Here is a 19,206-nt window from a genome sequence, read left to right on the forward strand (position 1 = left end):
AGCGTTCCCCTGTCTTGAATTGAGACCAAGGTCCCTACACCCTTGTAAGAGACCATAAACACTGCTCTCCACCTTGGAACCATGACCTAGGACCCTATTTTCCTGCAACCTCAAGAGATAGAGAGTATTATCTCTCCTTTTGGCCCTAGGACTACTACCCAGAATAGTGTACAGACAGTGCACCAGGGTCTTGAGCCCAGTGCCTACAAAGAGTCCCCAGTAAGCTCCTTCTGACTAATTGTTCAAACCCACCACCACCATATGTTGCTGAGAACTCCTGAAGTTGCTATTGCTTTCAATGTAGTTTCCCCCAATATAGTTTTAAAACCTCTAAAAGATGACTATTAGTCAGTATTTGTTCACTCCGTGTTTCAAAAGCCACATTAAAATCTCCATACTGGAAATTGGTATCTTCTGCTCATCTAAAGTGATAGCAGGCACAGTGCCTCCTCCCATTATCCTTAGAGTATTTACTCATGTGGGCAGCCCTGTTTGCCCAGGTAGCTGCAGGAGTTACCCTACTCTCCTGCTTAGGCTTCACTAGGTGATTTGTTTGTATGGGGATGTGATAAAGAAGGTTCTAACTAAAACCTGAATCTGTTCTGAGCAGGCATTGCCCAAAAGTCAGTATCTAAATGTACCTCAAGCAGAGTAGCTATGGGGGAAAAAAGATGAATCAATTTCTTTTAAAAATGTTCAAAACTGTGTTAGGCAGCTAGGTAGCTTTACTGAATAAAGGACTGGACTTTGAAGTCAGGACAACCTGAGTTCAAATCTTGTTTCATGCACTTACTAGCTATGTGCCTCTGGATAAACCACTTGACTCTTAGTCCCTTAGTTAAACTATTTAACACTTAATTCCTTAGTTCTCTTGCCTGTACAGTGGGGATAACAATAAGCACTTAACCTCACACGTTTATTGAGAACAAATGCAATAGTGTATTAAAAAAAGATAAAAGAGGGATGTTTTTTACCCCCAAAGGAAGCTTGGACTTTCAGTATGGAGAGGGGAGAAGAGAGGAGAAGGGGTTTGAAGATTTTCCCCCTTCTGCCTTCCCTCCTTAGCTAAAGCTTCTCTCCCCAATTTGCTCTTGTCCCTCTTGTCCCCCCTCTATTCGAGACCAAAAGGTTTCCCCTTTATCTGTTCACTCACACTCAGCTTGGGGAACAGATAACTTTTAATGTCAGTTCAATCAGGTAATACAGAAGGAATAATGGGCAGGGAAGAATGGGAAAAGGAATGTGGGAAAAGGGGGTCCCTGTCTCTATCTAAACCTTTTCCCTTCCCTCCTCAAGTTTGGGGTGAACTCGGGCCTAGGCAGGCTGAGCCCCCTGAGAGAAAGTCAGGTTGAGTCACCCCTGGGCAACAGGAGCTGAAGTAAAGCCTGTTCAGGTTTCTCTTCAGAAGTCCCTTCAATTGGGAAGTGTTGGGGAGAAAGATTTCCAGTCACCAGCAGGAAAAATGGGTAACCCTCAGGAGAAAGTCTTTTTCCACCTTCTCTCTTCAGCTTCTCAAGACCAAGCAACCTCACTGCTCTCCCAGCCAGAGTCTCTCCTCCTGGGACCCCTCCCCTGTCAAGGTGATCAATTTCACTGGCACTTTTTCTTTAGTGCCATCTTCTTTCACAATAGCATATACTTATATATATGTACACATATATATTTAAAGCTCACATCATCATCATCAGTATTATTAATTTCACTCCCTCTCTTGAAGTACCCATCAGGGAACCAGCTGCAAAGTGAATTCACTTCTTTGGGGCCAGTTATGCAAAACTATCCACTTTAGCCATCCAAAAAAAAAAAAAAACAAAGGACCTCTAAAGATTCCTCCTACTTTTCAAGAACCAGGTATAAGATCTCCAAATTGATTTTACTACATAACTGTCAAAAATTCTGCATTTCCCCCATTAAGCCACAACTTCATTAATAATTATTCTCACAATTCATTAGCTTGTTTTAAACTTCTGCAAGCTCTCTAATTCTTTGCTGGTGAAAGCACTTCAATCACGCCTCAAAATGTAGTTCCCCAAGAAATAATAGTAGGATACTTCAGAGGCGCTCTTCCCATTAACTCTGCTGTCATTCTATTAAATCTCAGGGTCAGGGATCCTAAATCCTAACTGTAGTATACATATGTTTTGTGTGTATTATCAGTCCCTATTCCTATTTAACTGTCTTTTTCACCTGTGATGTTACTAGATTCAAGGCACAGCTTTAAAAATCAAAGGTACAGTTACTTCTAGGCTGTTGCCAGATAAGGAAGGAAAATTTTATTTTCATTTTCCTCACAATGCCAATCTACTTTTAAAACCTAGTAGGATTTAAAGAGTATTTGCCATTTTTTAACTTTCCCTCTCGGTCTCTTTAAGCATCCATCTAGCTAACTCCAGAATGAGAACACGCATCTTGTCCCACTAAGAGGGTTCCCCACATATCCCTTAGTCATGGATATATTCAGTCACGGGATTCTTCTAGGGTCCTATATCTAACTGTGCAATGGACCAAAATTCTCTTTCTTCCTTACACTTTTTCTCTACCTCAATGATGGATTTTAACCACAGAGACTTTGTAAATACAAATACCAAATATTCTGGCTTAGCCAGAACAGTACTTTAGGCTTGAAATGGGAATGAATGTAAAAAGTATTCTTGGATCATAAAATGAACCAAAAAAACTTGTATAAGATTTTATAAGGTAGTTCTTAATTAAATTTAAAATAAAACACTACTCCTTATCCCCTCTTTGCATTTACTACAACAGAAAATAACACTGGATTAGAAAGATGTACTCTTCAGGGAAATGAACTTTCCTAAGTCTTTCAGCTCACATGCGCTCTCATCTCCAGTTCATTCTAGACACTACTATCAAAGTAATTTTCTTACTGGGTGTTTTCTCTAGTTAACTCCAGTGGGTTCTTATTGCCCCTAGGATAAAATATAAGCTCCTCTGCCTAGTTTTTAGGACTCTATCTAACCTAAGCCCAATTTGCCTTTCTAGCTTCAATAGGCAATTTCTCACACACACTGTGATTCAGACAAACTGGATGTTATCTATGTTCCAAAATTCCAGTCTCCATGCCTTTGCCACTGGCTGAATATCATGGCTGAAAAACATTCACAGCTTACCTCCACCTCATTGAGTCTTTCTCTCCCTTTTAAGATGCAATACTAGGGCAACTGGGTGGCTCAGAGGATTGAGAGCCAGACCTTGAGACCAGAGATCCTGGCTTCAAATATGACCTCAGACACTTCTTAGGTATATGACCCCAGAAAAGTCACCTAGTCATAATTGCCTAACCCTTATTGCTCTTCTGCCCAGGAATTGATTCTTAATATCAATGAAGGTAAATGTTTAAAAAAAAAAAGATGCAGCACTATCTTTTGCATCAAGCCTCTTCTAATGCCTACAACTACTAGTGTCCTCCCTTGCAAATACCTTATATTTCACTTTTGTATATGTTTGTTTATTAAATTTATGTTTAGGCTATAATTTTTAAATGTGGCTATTATATTCCCTCATTAGAACATAAGCTCATTGCAAACAGATAATATCCATCCTTTGTACTCGAGTCCTCTGTGCCTAGTTCAATGCCTACCACATGTTAAGCATTTAGTACACATTGATTGATTATTTTTAAGGCAAGACCTTTTATGCTTTAAGGGGCAACAAAGCCAAATCACTGATTCAAGCCCTACTTCCCCAGACAACCAAAACCCAAGGACAACCTCCTTTCCCCCTTAAAGGGCAATCAGTCTATCACATATGATTAAAAGCAGAATTCTTAACCAAGACAATCATAAAAGACAAAAATGGCAATTTTTGGTTACATAAAATCAAACAGCTTTTGTACCAATAAAATTAGTGAAAATAGAATAAAAAGAGAAACTTGTAATAAATGGGGGAAATAGGGAGGGATTTATGACAAAGGAAGAAAGGGTGAAAAGGGAATGGAGTCTTCCCCCTCTAAGGCAGGGACAGAATGAGAAGGTGATGTTGATAAGCCAAGTGAGAGAAAGGAGGACAGGTTTGTCTTTCCCCCCTTGGAACTCTCTGACAAACCCCCCTACTGTGGCTCCCACTATGGCTGCCTCCTAACTGCTAGGTTCTCTGAAGGATCTTGTTGAAGAGGCTTATAGTAATAAGCCTCTTTCTTTCTGAGGAGAGAAATGTCACTTCTCCCCGCCCCCCCCCCCCCATCTCAAGCTTCCCTCTAAGTAAGGTTTGAGTCAGTTTCTGGGTCCCATTAACTCAATTTATTTGAGGGGGAACAGGGCAAATGGAGGGTAGGAAATTGAGGTTCAGGAGGGAGAAGGGGTCCTTATCTAACTACTACCCTTACCCCCAAAGTCAGGCAGATCAGATTTTGGCTCACTTCACCCCCTTTGGGTCAGAGTAAAGAAATTGGTTTTCTTGACTGCACAGTGAGTGTCCCCAAGTTCAAGGTTCAAGGAGGTTGATGAAAATCATTTTCTTTAATGGACAGCTTGGTTTTCAAAGTCCTGCTCAAACAGACTATTTGCAGTATCCCTAATGCTAGATTCCCTCTGTCCCCTCTGTCCAGCCCCCTTGTTTGGGTGGTCTGTGACATACAAATCTTGAGTCCATGATCTAGGTTTCAGTATACAAAAAAAAAAAAGAATTATGTAGCCCCAACAAGAGTTACATACCCCCAATGTTCTCACAAGATAAAAAGTAACTGTTCAGAAGCCTCTGTATTTTTCTCAGGCTGGCTTGTCCTGGGAATTTTTAGATAAGCAACCAAATGCTCTTTGTGAATTTAATATATTTTTGCCAACCTGACTTTAACTGAAACAAACCAAATGCTTCATCTGAGAAAACCAACAGGGTACCTCTGCCCTGAGAATATTGGCGGGGGGAGTTTGAGCCAAATATTTTACCTTGAGGATAACACACTTAATTCCATCTCACTCAGTATTAAAATGGATTGTGAGAAAACAAGTATATGAAAACACTTTTGATAGAACTATGAGTTCATATGCAACCATTATTAGATTTGGAATTATGAAAAAAAAAGTGGATCACCTATTAATACCCTTCAACAGTGATCCCACTACCAGGAATATGCCAAGTGGTAAGTTGGAGCCAGCTTGTACTAGCTCAAGAAAGCCAATTGTTGAAATTATGTGTGTGCATTTATACCTCAGAAGTCAGCAAACACCAAAATTAAGGTTTAGTTCTTTTGTAGCTTTTTAGACTTAAGGAAATAATGGAGAAAATATTAATAATGCAGATTAAATTTAAAAGGCCATTAAAAATGGCAGGTATATCTTTTTTGAGAAAACTAATCATTAAACATTTATAAGCATACCCCCTGCATCTACACTGTTAGGAGGGTAATTTAGGGGATGGGACCAGATGGATAGGTTTGGGCCAGTATCAGAACATTAACAGGTTTGGGAAGGTCAACAAAGCCTAGTGCAGGAAGAGCCTGACTCTAAGATGACACACACAGACCACTCAGTGAAATGGGAAAATGGGTTTTAATAAAAAAGAATAAGGTATAAAGGTATTGGATAACCTAAAGCTAATTTCCTAACTAATACCCCAAGATCTAATCTCTCTTCACAGAGATTTCTTCAGAGTGATTTTTCCTACTCTAATCTTCCCTAACAGCCTAAATCCTCAGTCCCTGATCTTGGCTAAGCTAAACTAAACCCCACCTTAGCTGATTTTAAGGAAGGGGTCTGTTTAAGCCTGATAGGGCCCAGTGAAGGTCCTAGATCCAAAAGGACCCAGGGCTAGTCTCACAATCAAATGCCAAATGGTTCAGGATCACCAGAAACTGCAGTAGATAAAACAGATCAAAATAAAGTAGCAGAGCAGCAGGGCAAGCCAGATAGGATAGGGCAACAGGATAGGGAATTCAGGGTAGTATAGGGTAGTATCAGCCACTAAGGAACAACCTGTCTCTCCAGGTCAAACCAGAGAAAGACCCTTAAACCTCAGTTAACTGTCTCTCCCTTACTTTCCCATTCTAGCATTATCTCCCTGTTAGTCTCATGCCTCTGCAACTTGCTCTAACCCTCTCTTCCTTATAACAACACCAAGGAAGTCAAAGACAAAAAATCCAATATATGCCAAAATATTCACAAACTTCTTGTGGTAGGGAAGAACTACATGTTATTAAATGAGTGTCTTTTGATTCAGGACTTGAGAAAAATTATATTAATATAATGCAATAATGATAAATATGAGAATTTCAGAGAATCATGGGAAAATATATATAAGTTGATGCAGAATGAAATAAGTAGAACAAATACTTAAACTATGTAAATTAAAAGATTAATCAAAAGAAGCCAAACTCTTGAGTAATTGAAAAACCATTTATCTTAAAGCATAGATAATAAGACATTCCAACACTCCTCACAGCAGAGGCAAGAAACTACTTAGAATCTTTTATACATTATCAGATAAAGTTCTGTATAAATAGTTTTTACTTGCTTTTATTTATTAAAAGGGACAGATCAATTAAGTGTAAAGTAAAGGAATCTTTTTTCCAGACATTATTGTAGTATTAAGACAAAAGACATCAATAAATAGCTTTTAGAAATCAACAGTAAATCAGGGCATAGTGTAAAGTGAGAGTAAAGGTGATAGGAACTGAAGAAAAGTAATACTGAGCTGAACAGAAATGTGACCATTTGGAAAGGAGAAAACAGGGTTTTGGAGGGGTTTTTTTCCACCTAAGCAGACATAAACTTAAGACATTAAGCAAATTTACAATTAGAATTGTCAAGAGTTGAATTAAATAACTTATGACATAAGTTGTCTCTCATTGCAGTTCTCCAGGCATAGGGTGGATGAACACTTCTTAGAAATGTCAGAGGGAATTCTTGGTCAGGTTTGGATTATACCACATGCCTCTGAGGTCCCTGTCAAGTCTATTAAGATTTGAGAGACAACAAGAAACTAGTAATAGAAAATTTAGAATGATAAAGTGCAGATCTTTAAGAAATTCTTTATTTCTTAATCATTAGTTAAGCGAAACCCAGAATTTGTCTAAAGCCTTTTTAATACATCTGATACATGAGAAACTCTAATGAACTTGATAATAGTCTAGACATCTAAATTCCCCAAGTTCTACCCCTGACTTCTTAGAAATTGAAGAAACTTGTTTGCATTAACTAAAATCTTTATAAAAATGCTTTCACTGAATTAAATTTAATGTCCTGACTATTGCTCTTATAAAGGGTTGATAGAGAACTGCTCTCGTTGAATATTCTCTCTGAACCTTTTCTATAACCAAGGCTGAAGATTTTATCCACAGTAGGCATACACCTAGCATGAACCAGGGGTGCCAGCACATTCAGCCTATACTCTAACTACTTCTTATTCATATGCTTTTCAATCTGTCCAAGGACCCAAGCTATAACTTAAAGTAACATTTCTGATTTATAAGTCATAAATATATTTTCCCTAGCAATCAAAAACCTAGAATTAAACTTTTTGTCCATATAGTACCAGTCTATTCATTTATGGGACCTGAATGCAGCAATTTATTGTTTCTCTAGATGGCTTCCTGTTTTGTCTTTAAATATCTTAATTTGCATTGTTTTAATGTCATATCTAGTTCTTTTGGAAGTAGGAAAGGTGAAAATCCTGCATAAACATAGTGTGCTGCCTTCTTTTGACTCATTCATGACTAGTGATTTTTCCAGAAAGAACTTTTGTGAAAGATATTTCATTGAATAGTAGATACTAAAGAATAAAAAAACTTCCATTTTATCCATAGGTTCATAATTCCTAGATGCCAGAATTAATAATTAATTACCTGTGTTTGGCAAGTTCCTTTGTGAGTTCCTCAACATAAATATTGGTATATATCCCAATATTACTGCAATGACAGTACATACATCCCTACCTCTCCAGTCTGCCCAGTTTTCCATGGTGGTGATTTCATCTTTAAAGATCTTTGATTAGGGCTTGAATCAGTAGTCATGCAAGAGAATGGGCTTATAGTTCTACTCATATTCTCGTTGAGGTTTAATTTGAAGCCTTTACCAATAACACAGAAATGCTAAAAGTTTTTCTACAGTGCCTTCATAGTCTACAGTTCTATATCAAGATGAAAATGAAAACAAATTTATAAAAATGTGGACCATAAAAATATTTTTAACTTTGTTCTTCATTCATTTTCAGCATCATCAAGTAGGATCATTGAAAGAATATTTTCTGGAGCAGTAACTAGGTAAGAAAAAGCCTCAGGGATTTCATTAAGTAAGCACTTAACAAATTCTTGTTGATTGAACCAACCGTTACTTTGGGAGAGAATAAAATGGTAATAGTCAGAACTATAATAGTCAATTAGAGGCTGCAGCACCATATTATGAGGGAAGGTATTCCACTCCTTTTCTCATCAGTATTTTCCAAGATAGGATTTGGGGCTGGGTTTCTTTAGATTTCTTTACACTTGTTAAGCAATAATTTTTTATAGGATATTTTTCATTATTCTTAATGTTGGGCTTATTTTCCCCTGGTGTTTCCTTCCCTACCTGACCTTGTTTTATCTGCTTACATCCCAAATTAAAGAATTCTTTAAAAAATCACTTAAATACTGAACTTCTAATAATGGAGCAAAGACCTCATTATAACAGAGTTCATTGCATGATAACTATGGCTCGATTCATGCTTAAAGATATTATCATAAAAACTAATCAAAATAGGTATTCTATAATATATGCTTTAGTTCTACCCAGGGTTCAATCAATCTACAATCAACAAGTATTTATAGTGCCTACTCTTTACCAGATACTAGACTAGGTGTTAGGAATAAAAAGACAGAAGTGAGAATCCCTGCCCTAAAGCTTACTTTATGAGAGGATAATAGAGGGAGGAGCAACATGTAAATGTAACACAATATATAAACTATGTTCAAAATAAAGACAAAGTTATTTGTTGGGGATATACACTAGCAGCTGGAAAAATCAGAAATGGCTTCATTTAAAAGGTGAACTGAGATTTTAAGGAAACTAAATTTCTAAGAGGCAGAGGTAATAAGGAGGTATTTTCCACTACTGGGAGGCAGCTATTGAAGGCATGCATTTGGAACAGGATGAGCCATGTGTGAGGAACCATAAGAACAGCTTGACTCTACACATAGACTTATGTGATATGGAATAAGACTAGAAAAGTAAATTGGAGCCAAATTATGTCTTTAAATGCCAAACAGAAGAGTTTATAACTCATCCTAGAAGTAATAAACATGTGTTGTTTTTTAGCTTCAGCCCATTTTACAGATAAGGAAACTGAAGCTAAGAGGTTAAGCAACTTGCCCAGAGTCACAGACCTACTGAGTATCTGACACCAAATTTGAACTCAGGAAAATGAGTCTTCCTGACTCGAGGTCCAGCATTCTATCCATTGTACCACTGAGCTGCCCTTATTCACTCCCAAACTACCTTATAGTTGATCATTTTATATATATTTGTATTTGTTAACTTTATTTTTAGGCTATATATATATATATATATATATATATTTACAAATATATTTCTTATCTCCCCAATTTGAATGTAAACTCCTGAATAGAAACTATTTATTTGTACTTATGTCCTCAATGCCTAGCACAAAACCTTATGCATAGTAGGCACTTAATAAATACTTGTTGATAGACAAGAGGCTGAATATGCAGACTTAACAATTTTTAGCAGAACTATGAGAATTAAACCCAAGTATGCTGATGTCCCTGTGAGTTTAAGAGAACAAAGGGAAAAGGGTGCACGGTTAGGGTTTCTGATATGAATGATAATCCAACAAAGAAGTATGAGAAGAGAGAACAGATAGGTATAAGGAGAATGGAAAGCATTGTCATGAAAAGCCAAGGAAGTGAGAGTATCCAATACAGAGACAGCCTTTCCTACATAGAAATAAAAGTACTTCATCTGAAAGGGACCATAAAAATAATTCTTCAGAGAAGTAAATTTTGGCTCCAAGAGGTTTGGTACCTCCTTATTATCTTTATTTTCTCATCTTGATTATTTTCGTGGCTTCCTTATAAATCTACTTTTAGAGGTTCTTTTCTTTTTTGAAACTCTAGAACAACTGCTCTTAATCTTCCAGCCTCAGAAGGATTTGACAGTCTGGTTAACTACAGTAGCCTAATCTCCCCTTTAAAACTAAATCTTTCAAGAGCTACAATTATGGTCAGCCACTTTCTAAGCCAATTCACTCTAGCCTTTTTCACAGTTCAATTTTTGTTAACAAGGAACACTAGATTAAAAAATGTGTGGGAATTAGTATGGACCCAACCCCATTCCTCAAATTCAATTCAATAAAAATTTATTCACAGAATTCGAGTTATAAAGTATTTTAGAGGCCATTTTCTTTTTTCTCTTTTTTTTAAACTTTTTAATTATTATTTTTAAATTGCACATAAGTTGTCCAAAGTTATGTGATCCTTTTTAAAAAAAACTCTTACCTTCCATCTTAGAATAAATACTGTGTATTGGTTCCAAAGCAGAAGAGCAGTAAGGACTAGGCAGTGGGGGTTAGGTGACTTGTCCAGAGTCACACAGCTGAGAAGTGTCTGAGGTCAGATTTTAACCTAGGACCTCCCATCTCTGGGCCTGGCTCTCAATCCACTGAGCCCCTCAAATGCCCCCTTTATGATCCTTAAAGGCCATTTGCCCCACCTTTACCTGGCCAAGGATTCCTTCCACAACATGTATGACAAGTGGTCATCTAGCCTCCACTTGAAATCTCCAGTGTCAGAGAATCAAATTGTCCAAGGTAACCTATTCTCATATGGACAACTTTATTAAATATCCTTGGAACCTATGGCCAGGGCCCCAAAGATTGCATTCATATGAACCAGCTTGAATCCTAGGGGCTCAACTTAAGGCTATTTTCTTTCTTTGGTATGCTACCTCCACTTATAGTTACCATGGGGAAATTTCTAAATATGTTGTGTGGCTTGACTGATTACATTTCCCTACATATGATTGATAGGGTCCCTTTATACTAGCTTTCAAGGTACCAAATGCATATTGAGTAAAGCAGCCTTTATTTTACCCCATTGAAAATGTAGAAGAAAGAAAAAAAGAGGAAGAAGGGATGGAAATAGTCAATTCTGAATACTATTTGGCTCTAGGTTTCTTTGGAATTTATTATCTGCAAATGCCTACAAGTTTTAATTTCTGGGAAATAGATTATGCTACTTGGGGAATATTACTTGAAGTATAGATAGCTATTTTGTAAATAAAGTGTTCCTAAACAGAAAAATGTTACTATGACTTCTGAATGTCATCCCATTGAATTTATACAAGCTATTGCCCTGAAAATTTTGTTTCCATATCATTTTTAGGGGGAATGTAGTACAAAAAGAGGGAAGAATGAGCTATGCAGATTTTGTATGGTTTCTGATCTCTGAAGAAGACAAAAGAAATCTGACAAGGTATGATTTCTAAGTTCCAGAGTCTACTACTTGGCACAGTTTTAGAGTTAGAGCATGCTTGAAACACTGTATTTTTAAGTTACTGGAAGAGAAACAATAAAATATGTGGCAACATAGAAATGACATAATTTTACAGTATTTGACTACCATCTTAATTAGGAAGAAACTAATCAAAGGAGTTCAAAAACATTTCTACAGAGAGCCATTCATTTATATGGCAATTGAGTATGAATGAATGAAAAAACATATACTTTGTATATTTACTAAGAATACAAGTTCAAAAGAAGACAACCCTTGCTTTCAAGAAACTTATAAAAAGAAACAAAACATATAACAGAATGGAGGGAAGAGAAGGATGGTTTGGTTTGGGATGTCAGGGAATGGCAATAGAGGACTTGATATAGTTCCAGATCCAGAAAGAGGTAAGAGCTTTGTATATGGGGAAATGGTAAAATAATGGGGTTCAGAGACAGGCAAGATGGATGGTCCAAGAAAAGGGCCCAAGTGGATTGTGAATCAAGTCTGGAACTAGCTAGATACAGGAAGCTATGTAAGGAATTTCCCAATCATAGAATATAGATTTTAATTCTTTTACAACATATGTAGATCCTATTTTCACCTATAGTGTGTAAAACAATACATAATTTTAAACATCTTTAGGGTCAATATTCTACAAAAGACTAGAAGAAAATGTCATTATTCTAGGACAGTAGATTTTTTTCCTCTATAAAAATATGTATATTACTCTTCATACTTTTAATTAGAAATGAGAAGGCTTCAAAACATTTATGCTTCCAACTTTAATGTAGGAGTTTAAATCTTTTAAACTGACCAATACATAAAACTTCATATATTTCATATACTTCATAATTTGTTGTTTTTAATAGTTGTATATTCATATTTAAATTTACTCTTTTTTAAGCTAAATTAAGTTGCTTATGTGACCCTCAATTAAATGCTCCTGTGAACAATGCCTTATTTTACATGATTTCCAGTCCCTATGTTATAATTATTTTAATCACTGATAATAAGCAAAGATGGCTAATTTTAGATCTAATAATGTATGATAGAAGCCTTTATTTTTAACAGGACAATGTACTATCATGAGGCAAGGTGTGATTAAAGACTTGCAAAGTGTGTGGAAATACAAATAAATAATAAAGGACACTAAATACTTCAGAAATTGACTCTTTATAGCATCCCTCATTTTACCAAAAAATAATAATAAATGTCTTTATTTACTAGCATTGAATATTGGTTCCGCTGTATGGATTTGGATGGGGATGGTGTACTCTCCATGTATGAATTGGAATATTTCTATGAGGAACAGTGTGAAAGAATGGAAGCCATGGGCATTGAACCATTGCCATTCCATGACTTGCTCTGCCAGATGCTTGACCTGGTGAAGCCTGAACTTGATGGTAATACTGATTTATTGTACATCCTATCCATTTTTAACTCAATATAATTTTAACTATTATTAATAGTTGATGTTTTTATAACCTTCTGGAGTTTCAAAATGCTTTACAAAAATTATTGCACTTAAGCTTTGCAACAGCCCCAAAAGATTGATTATACAAATATTAGTATCATTGCTTTGCAGATGAGGAAACTGAGACTCAGGAAAGCTAAATCATGGATTCAGATTCACACAAGGATAAAGCAGTGATGCAGATTCATATCTTTTGTTTTGAACCTTTTGTTCTTTCTACTACACCTCACTTTAAAGAATGTATACATTGAGTAGCATAATCCTAAATTGTTTAACTCATCAAATCCTTCCTTAAAGTATAAATTAATTGAAAACAGATGTCTTTTATGTATTCTTTACTAAAGTTAGGGTTTCTGATACAAAGTAAGTATGAACTAAATCATTGAGAATAAAATGAATTTTTATAATACTAAAACATGCGTATATTGTTTTTAAACTGAACAAAAAAATCTTTTCACTTAATCAGATTTTGGTGAAATTACCAATTTTTTTTTATATTTTATGCAGGCAAAATAACTCTCAGAGACCTGAAGAGGTGCAGAATGGCTCACATTTTTTATGACACCTTCTTTAATCTGGAGAAGTACTTGGACCATGAACAGAGGGATCCCTTTGCAGTGCAAAAGGTATCATTGTAATTTAATATTATTGTGTCTAGCAATAAGTGCTCTTAGATAATAGGATCACATATTTAGAGCTGGAAAGGGCCTTGGAGGTCACATTATATAATTTTTCTTTGCTCCCAAAAACCTATATTCTTTTAAAAAATAATTGTTATTGTTATCCTTAACTTAATCATTAGCCCATAAGGACAGGAAAAGTGTGAAACTGAGATTCTCATACATACAGCTTGAGTTTTAAGTATAAATATATATATATATATACATATATATATATACACACACACACATACATATATACATATTTATATATAATAAACTCAATTTCAAAACTCTCCTGAGAAGCTTTTTTTTTTAAACCCTTACCTTCCGTCTTGGGATCAATACTGGTACTGGTTCCAAGGCAAAAGAGCAATAAGAGCTAGGCAATGGGGGTTAAGTGACTTGCCCAGGGTCACACAGATGGGAAGTGTCTGAGGTCAAATTTGAACCCAGGACCTCCCATCTCTAGGCTTGTCTCTCAATCCACTGAGCTACCCAGCTGCCCCCCTAAGAAGTTTCTTTTTAAAAGCAGTAGCATTATCAACACACAGACTGCAAGTGCACATGAGGCTTTTGGTCAAGTAAGTGGAGGCAGAAGGCCCAAATAAAGTCTCTCTCCTAACAGCAAGCCCATATATGTTTAAGTTAATCTCTGAATAAGTTGCTTCAAAAAAAGGTTTGGAAAAATTCCTTTTTTAATATTTTGTTTGTTTTCCATACCAATAGGCATATTAATTAATTTTAGCGTTTACAGTCCATCCAGTGAACAACTATTGTACAGAAACAAGCTTGGGGAAATAACTGGTCCTTGTAACTGACAGAGGGGAAAAAATTGATGTTCATTCAGTATTCTTGCTCTACACCATATATCTAAAAATACCGACTCACTATCATGAGTGTCACTAAATTCTGAGGTGCTTTTAGACAAGCCTGTGCCCTTTATAGATACTGTGTACCTTTGAGAATGTTAAGAATAGCTACAGATAGATATTAAGCTGGGAATTAATTTTTATGCCCAGATGATGAGCATCTCTATAATAAAAAAGCATTATTTTTAAAAAGTCAAGCTATGAAAATAACTCAACCGTATATGCCCTGCCAAAGTATCTTTTTATGTGACTAGACTAGGCAAGTGGAACACAGTGATATTATGTCCCCACTGTGCCCATAGTTTGTAGAATTTCAGATTTGGAAGCAACTTCAGATTATAGAAATCCAGCACACGCCTAATGTTAGATCTAAAATAGTTTTGAGTGTTAAATAGTTGTAGATAAGAGAGTGGGAGCCATAAACTGTGATAATTAAAATGTTTGGGAGCAAGGGAAATATATATATCAATTATGACCGCTGAAATATGTTTTCTACTGTGTCTTGGTTTTATATAAATATAAGATGGTTGCCAGGGAATATAGTCCCAATTTATGAATATGCCTAAGCCAACTGGGTTTTATAGAGAAATTTAATTTATAATACACTGATTAATCAATAGAAAAAGAGAGAAAGTAAGAAAGGAATAAGAATGAATAAATCAGTCAGTTGGTTTTACCACTCACCAAGATCTCTCTAGGTAAGGCTTCTCATGCCAACCTCAGGCTCCACCTTCAAGAGAGCCTCCTTTCAAGAAATGTTTCCAGAGAATTCTCCTCCTTCAGAGCCAGCCTTCTCTCCTGGTCCTCCAACAGAGCAACCTCCTCAGTCCTCCTTCAGAGCCACCTCGCTCAGAGCAAAACCTCCCTCGAGCAGAAAACTCTCCTCCCTCTGTCCTCAGACCCTGCTATCTTTAAGGAAACCATCTAAGTTCCCTCCCCTCAGTTTTCACATCTACCAATCACTGTCCATGTCTCCCCTGTGCCAATGGTGGCTCTAGTTTAACCCAGGACCACCCAGAGGTCTGTGGCTTTGCACATGTCTGTTGAAGGTCTTTTCTCAAATAATTAAATCTTGATCTTTGCTACAGCCCTTCCTAATTCCTGTTACTCTAAGTAGGGTGGAGATTGTATTTTCCAAGACCTGTTTCTGTCATTCCAAGTATCTCTATTGTATCAATTCTAAAATCAATCATGACTCAAAGAACTTCCTGTTCTATGCTTAAGCATAGGTCAAAACCCTTTCCATTGTTTAGCAAAAGGTTTCTGTCCTAAAGTAGTCTTAAGTAGGGAGGAGAAGGATCCTCCCATGCCAAGGGGTTTCACATTCCAATAGAGTTCTTACTATCAGTAGGAAATTTTTTCCAAGTATGAAATTTCCCAATGGTGAAATTTCCAACATTCATAAGTCTAAGAAATTTTAAGGTTTACATTAAAAACTAAACATCCCTAAGAAGAGACCATCTAGGCTTTATTTGAAGAACTTTAGAAAAGAACTCATTACTCTGAGCAGCACATTTAAGTAACACATTAGTACTTCATTGTGGCACGGGTTCTTAAAAGGTGTACCAATGGAACACTTTGTCAGTTCCTACCATACTAGAAAAGGTTTAAGTATGAGCCCAAGTGTCTGTCTTCTGTCCCAGGAAAAGCCATTGATTAAATACAGAGAAACTCATCATCAGAAGGTTGGCTGCCAAGGAGGATGTTTTTGGGTTTGAGGCCAATAGTAATCCATGAAATTCAAAATTCAAAATAGCCTCAGTTCTTTATAACCTCTTTTCTTTCACAATGGAAGAATAATAGAAAAGGAGAAAGAGGATGCCAATCAAAAACAATCAAAAAATTTACATACTACTGGAGGAAGAAAACCATATCCTTAATACATATCCTTGTTATAAACTATGCCTGGAGCCAAAAAGCTAAACAGAAAGATGTCTTAAGAGGTTCTCGTCAAAAATTCATAGAAGAGTTCGCCAGGGCTGGTTTTGTTCTGAACTACAATGGAACAAGATAATCATTTGAAACATAGGCTCATCTCACCTTATGGTACTCACAGTGATTATAGGAAAACTATGAAGCAGACTACTTATGAATATAATAAAAGTCCGTGTGGGAACATTCATTGCAAATGATGAACTTGAGAAATTCTATGAAGAATCTTCTAAATTTAGTTTTCAGAGTAAATATTAAATTAACAAAAAGACTAAAAGATAAGACTATGCGTGATTATAGCATTACCAGCTCAACTTATTTAAGTTTGTACATATGAATAAACAGTTCTTAGAAGAATTGCAAACTATTAACAATCATTTGAAAAAATACTCCAAATCACCAATAAAAAAAAGTAACCTGGAGAATTTATTTTTGCTTTATTGTGAATTTAACAATCAGCACACTCATTTCAACATACAGACAAGAACAAGAGGTTTGTGTTAGGCTATGAATTTTCACATACTTTTTTTTTTTTTAAGAAACATGCTGGACATCATTTTTCTTTTAACTTAGTCTGGAATCACATTAGATTTTTTTGGTTGTCACCTGTCATTTTTTACATTACTAAAATTCCATAAGCCCTTTTTTTTTACATGAACTTTCATCTAGACACAAAAACTCTCAACTATCAACTAGATCCTCAATTATCTATCAACTGGAACTATCAACTGTCTATCAACTAGATCCCAGTTCTGTGATCCATTGCAATCCTTATCCTCACGTCCCAATTTTGTGCAATCTGTAGATTTGGTAAGCATTCTAAAGAAATCTTTATTCAAATGCTTCTAAATTTACTCCACTAATCCGTCAGTGTTCTTTGGGTAGTCATTGACTTCTTTTCCTCCACCCACAATTCTCCGTCTTAAATTTGGTGAATCTGATTCTTCTGAAGCAGCTGTTCCCTTCAAAGTTACAAAGTCATCTGCACCACTAAGTACCAATGACTACACAGTATTTTACCAAGACAATGAAATCAAGAGAAATGACTGGAGACAACTGAGCATAAAAAAAGACAGCCAGTCCCTCAAGATCTGATAATGATAACAAGAGAAGCATATTTATAACCAAAATATACATCGAGAAGTATAGGGACGCTTTGTTTGAATCCAGGTGATTAAAACTTTGGTTTAGTTACAATAATTCCTTCAGAGGAGGATTCACTGCTTTAATGGATCAGTCATCTCACTGATATGCTGATCCTCCCTCCAAAGATCTATCCAAACCTTCCCATCCTTTAAGATTCTTCTATATGTCCTCCCATACATTTTCCAGAGTGTCAAATCAACATGCTGAGAACCTGCGTCTCTTGATTTTACATGGCTCTCATGGTACACAAGCTGTTCGTAAGCTATACGCCTAGCTCTGCTACACAACCAACTCCATTTACACTCACGTGTCTCTGACATTACCTCTATAAAGCTCCTTCTGCACAGTTCTTCGTGCTAATATTTTCAAGTCTACTGTCACCCATCATGTACTTTCCCATTACTCTGAGTGACCTGCATCATTAGTCCTTGGAAATTTTGGTTTTCTTGACTTTGAGCCATACAGCATTACCAAAAATATACAGATGTTTAAAAATCTGAGCTTTGTTTCAGGAAGGAACCTGGAACCATTCAAAGTAACCCTCTTGTTGTCTACTCTTTGACCTGCATAGTTGTTAGGATCCTTCTGTAAAGGAGCATTCTGTGGATTCATTTGGTGAACTTCAGGGAAGACTGTTACCACTTTAACAATAATTATCTCTATTAAAGGCTTTATTTCACCGATGTATGGCCAGTATTTTGACATTAAATCTTCTAAGATAAAAATAATCCTAGAGCCTTTCAAAAGTGTTGAATAACGTATAGTGACTGAGAAAATTAACTATAAAATTCAAGGAAGACATTAGACATTGCAGTTGGTGCAAAACAACACATTTCTACTATTATGGTTTGGTGAGAAGTATTTTTATCCCGTTTCCAGACTCCCTTTGTGTGATCCGTTGTCTTCATGTTTTGCTTCCTCTCACCTGAGAAACATGAGGTCAACCTGAGTAGGAGGTGAAACTGAGAAGTACTTTTTTTGATATAAGAAACAAATGGTGAAGTGTAACATTTTTCAGATGGATCATTTTTTAATCTAATACATGTTATATGTGAATGCATATCTTAGTTTTCATCATGTTTCCTCTAAAATATATTTTGTCTCTTTTCTTTTCAATCAGGATGTGGAGAATGATAGCCCTGAACCTTCTGATTGGGACAGATATGCTGCTGAGGAGTATGAAATTCTTGTTGCAGAGGAATCTGCTAATGAGCAGTTACAAGAAAGGTAGGTGGGATTTTTCCTATATTTCAGAATTTTTGCAGGTGTTTTTCAAAATATAACCTCATGACAATCCCTGGGTAGCATGCGAAGTGTTCATGGAGGCTATGAAGATGGCAAAGAAGTATTTAGTAAAATCAAATTAAGAAGCATTTATTAAACATCTCCTCTGTGAAGCCTGGCAGGGGGCTGCCTGAATTAGTAGGCCTTGGGTATTACTTTTTCTACTCTATTTCCTCTTAGAAACACAATCAGAACCTGAGGCACCCCCATGACTAACATTAAAACTTCCTTCCACCTTTCTGCCCCCCTGAGGCTCATACTAATCCTAATTCCATACTAAATAAATGTTGGCACAAATATTATGAGCTTAGATTCATGTAGCATCGAGAACATTCACTCTTCTCCACTCCAATTAGGTTTTATGGCAGTGTCAGAACAACAATAAACTTAAATGCTCTGAAATCT

General features: G+C 36.2%; 1 protein-coding gene across 6 annotated transcripts in view; it reads left to right on the forward strand.

Moving 5' to 3' along the window:
* The window catches only part of PPP2R3A (protein phosphatase 2 regulatory subunit B''alpha), a 227,019-nt gene that overhangs the window by 194,055 nt on the left and 13,758 nt on the right, over nucleotides 1-19,206 (forward strand). For 5 of the 6 annotated variants that reach the window (XM_056793650.1, XM_001364818.4, XM_007493913.3 and 2 more), the window contains 5 exons: nucleotides 8,164-8,212; nucleotides 11,327-11,416; nucleotides 12,662-12,837; nucleotides 13,416-13,534; nucleotides 18,638-18,744. In XM_056793650.1, the coding sequence (XP_056649628.1) occupies nucleotides 8,164-8,212; nucleotides 11,327-11,416; nucleotides 12,662-12,837; nucleotides 13,416-13,534; nucleotides 18,638-18,744 (541 nt within the window). Of the gene's footprint in view, nucleotides 1-8,163; nucleotides 8,213-11,326; nucleotides 11,417-12,661; nucleotides 12,838-13,415; nucleotides 13,535-18,637; nucleotides 18,745-19,206 lie in introns of those variants that run through there. The other variant, XR_008911147.1, reaches the window with a different exon arrangement.

This window comes from Monodelphis domestica, chromosome 4 (genome assembly GCF_027887165.1).
Source record: "Monodelphis domestica isolate mMonDom1 chromosome 4, mMonDom1.pri, whole genome shotgun sequence".
NCBI lineage: Eukaryota > Metazoa > Chordata > Mammalia > Didelphimorphia > Didelphidae > Monodelphis > Monodelphis domestica.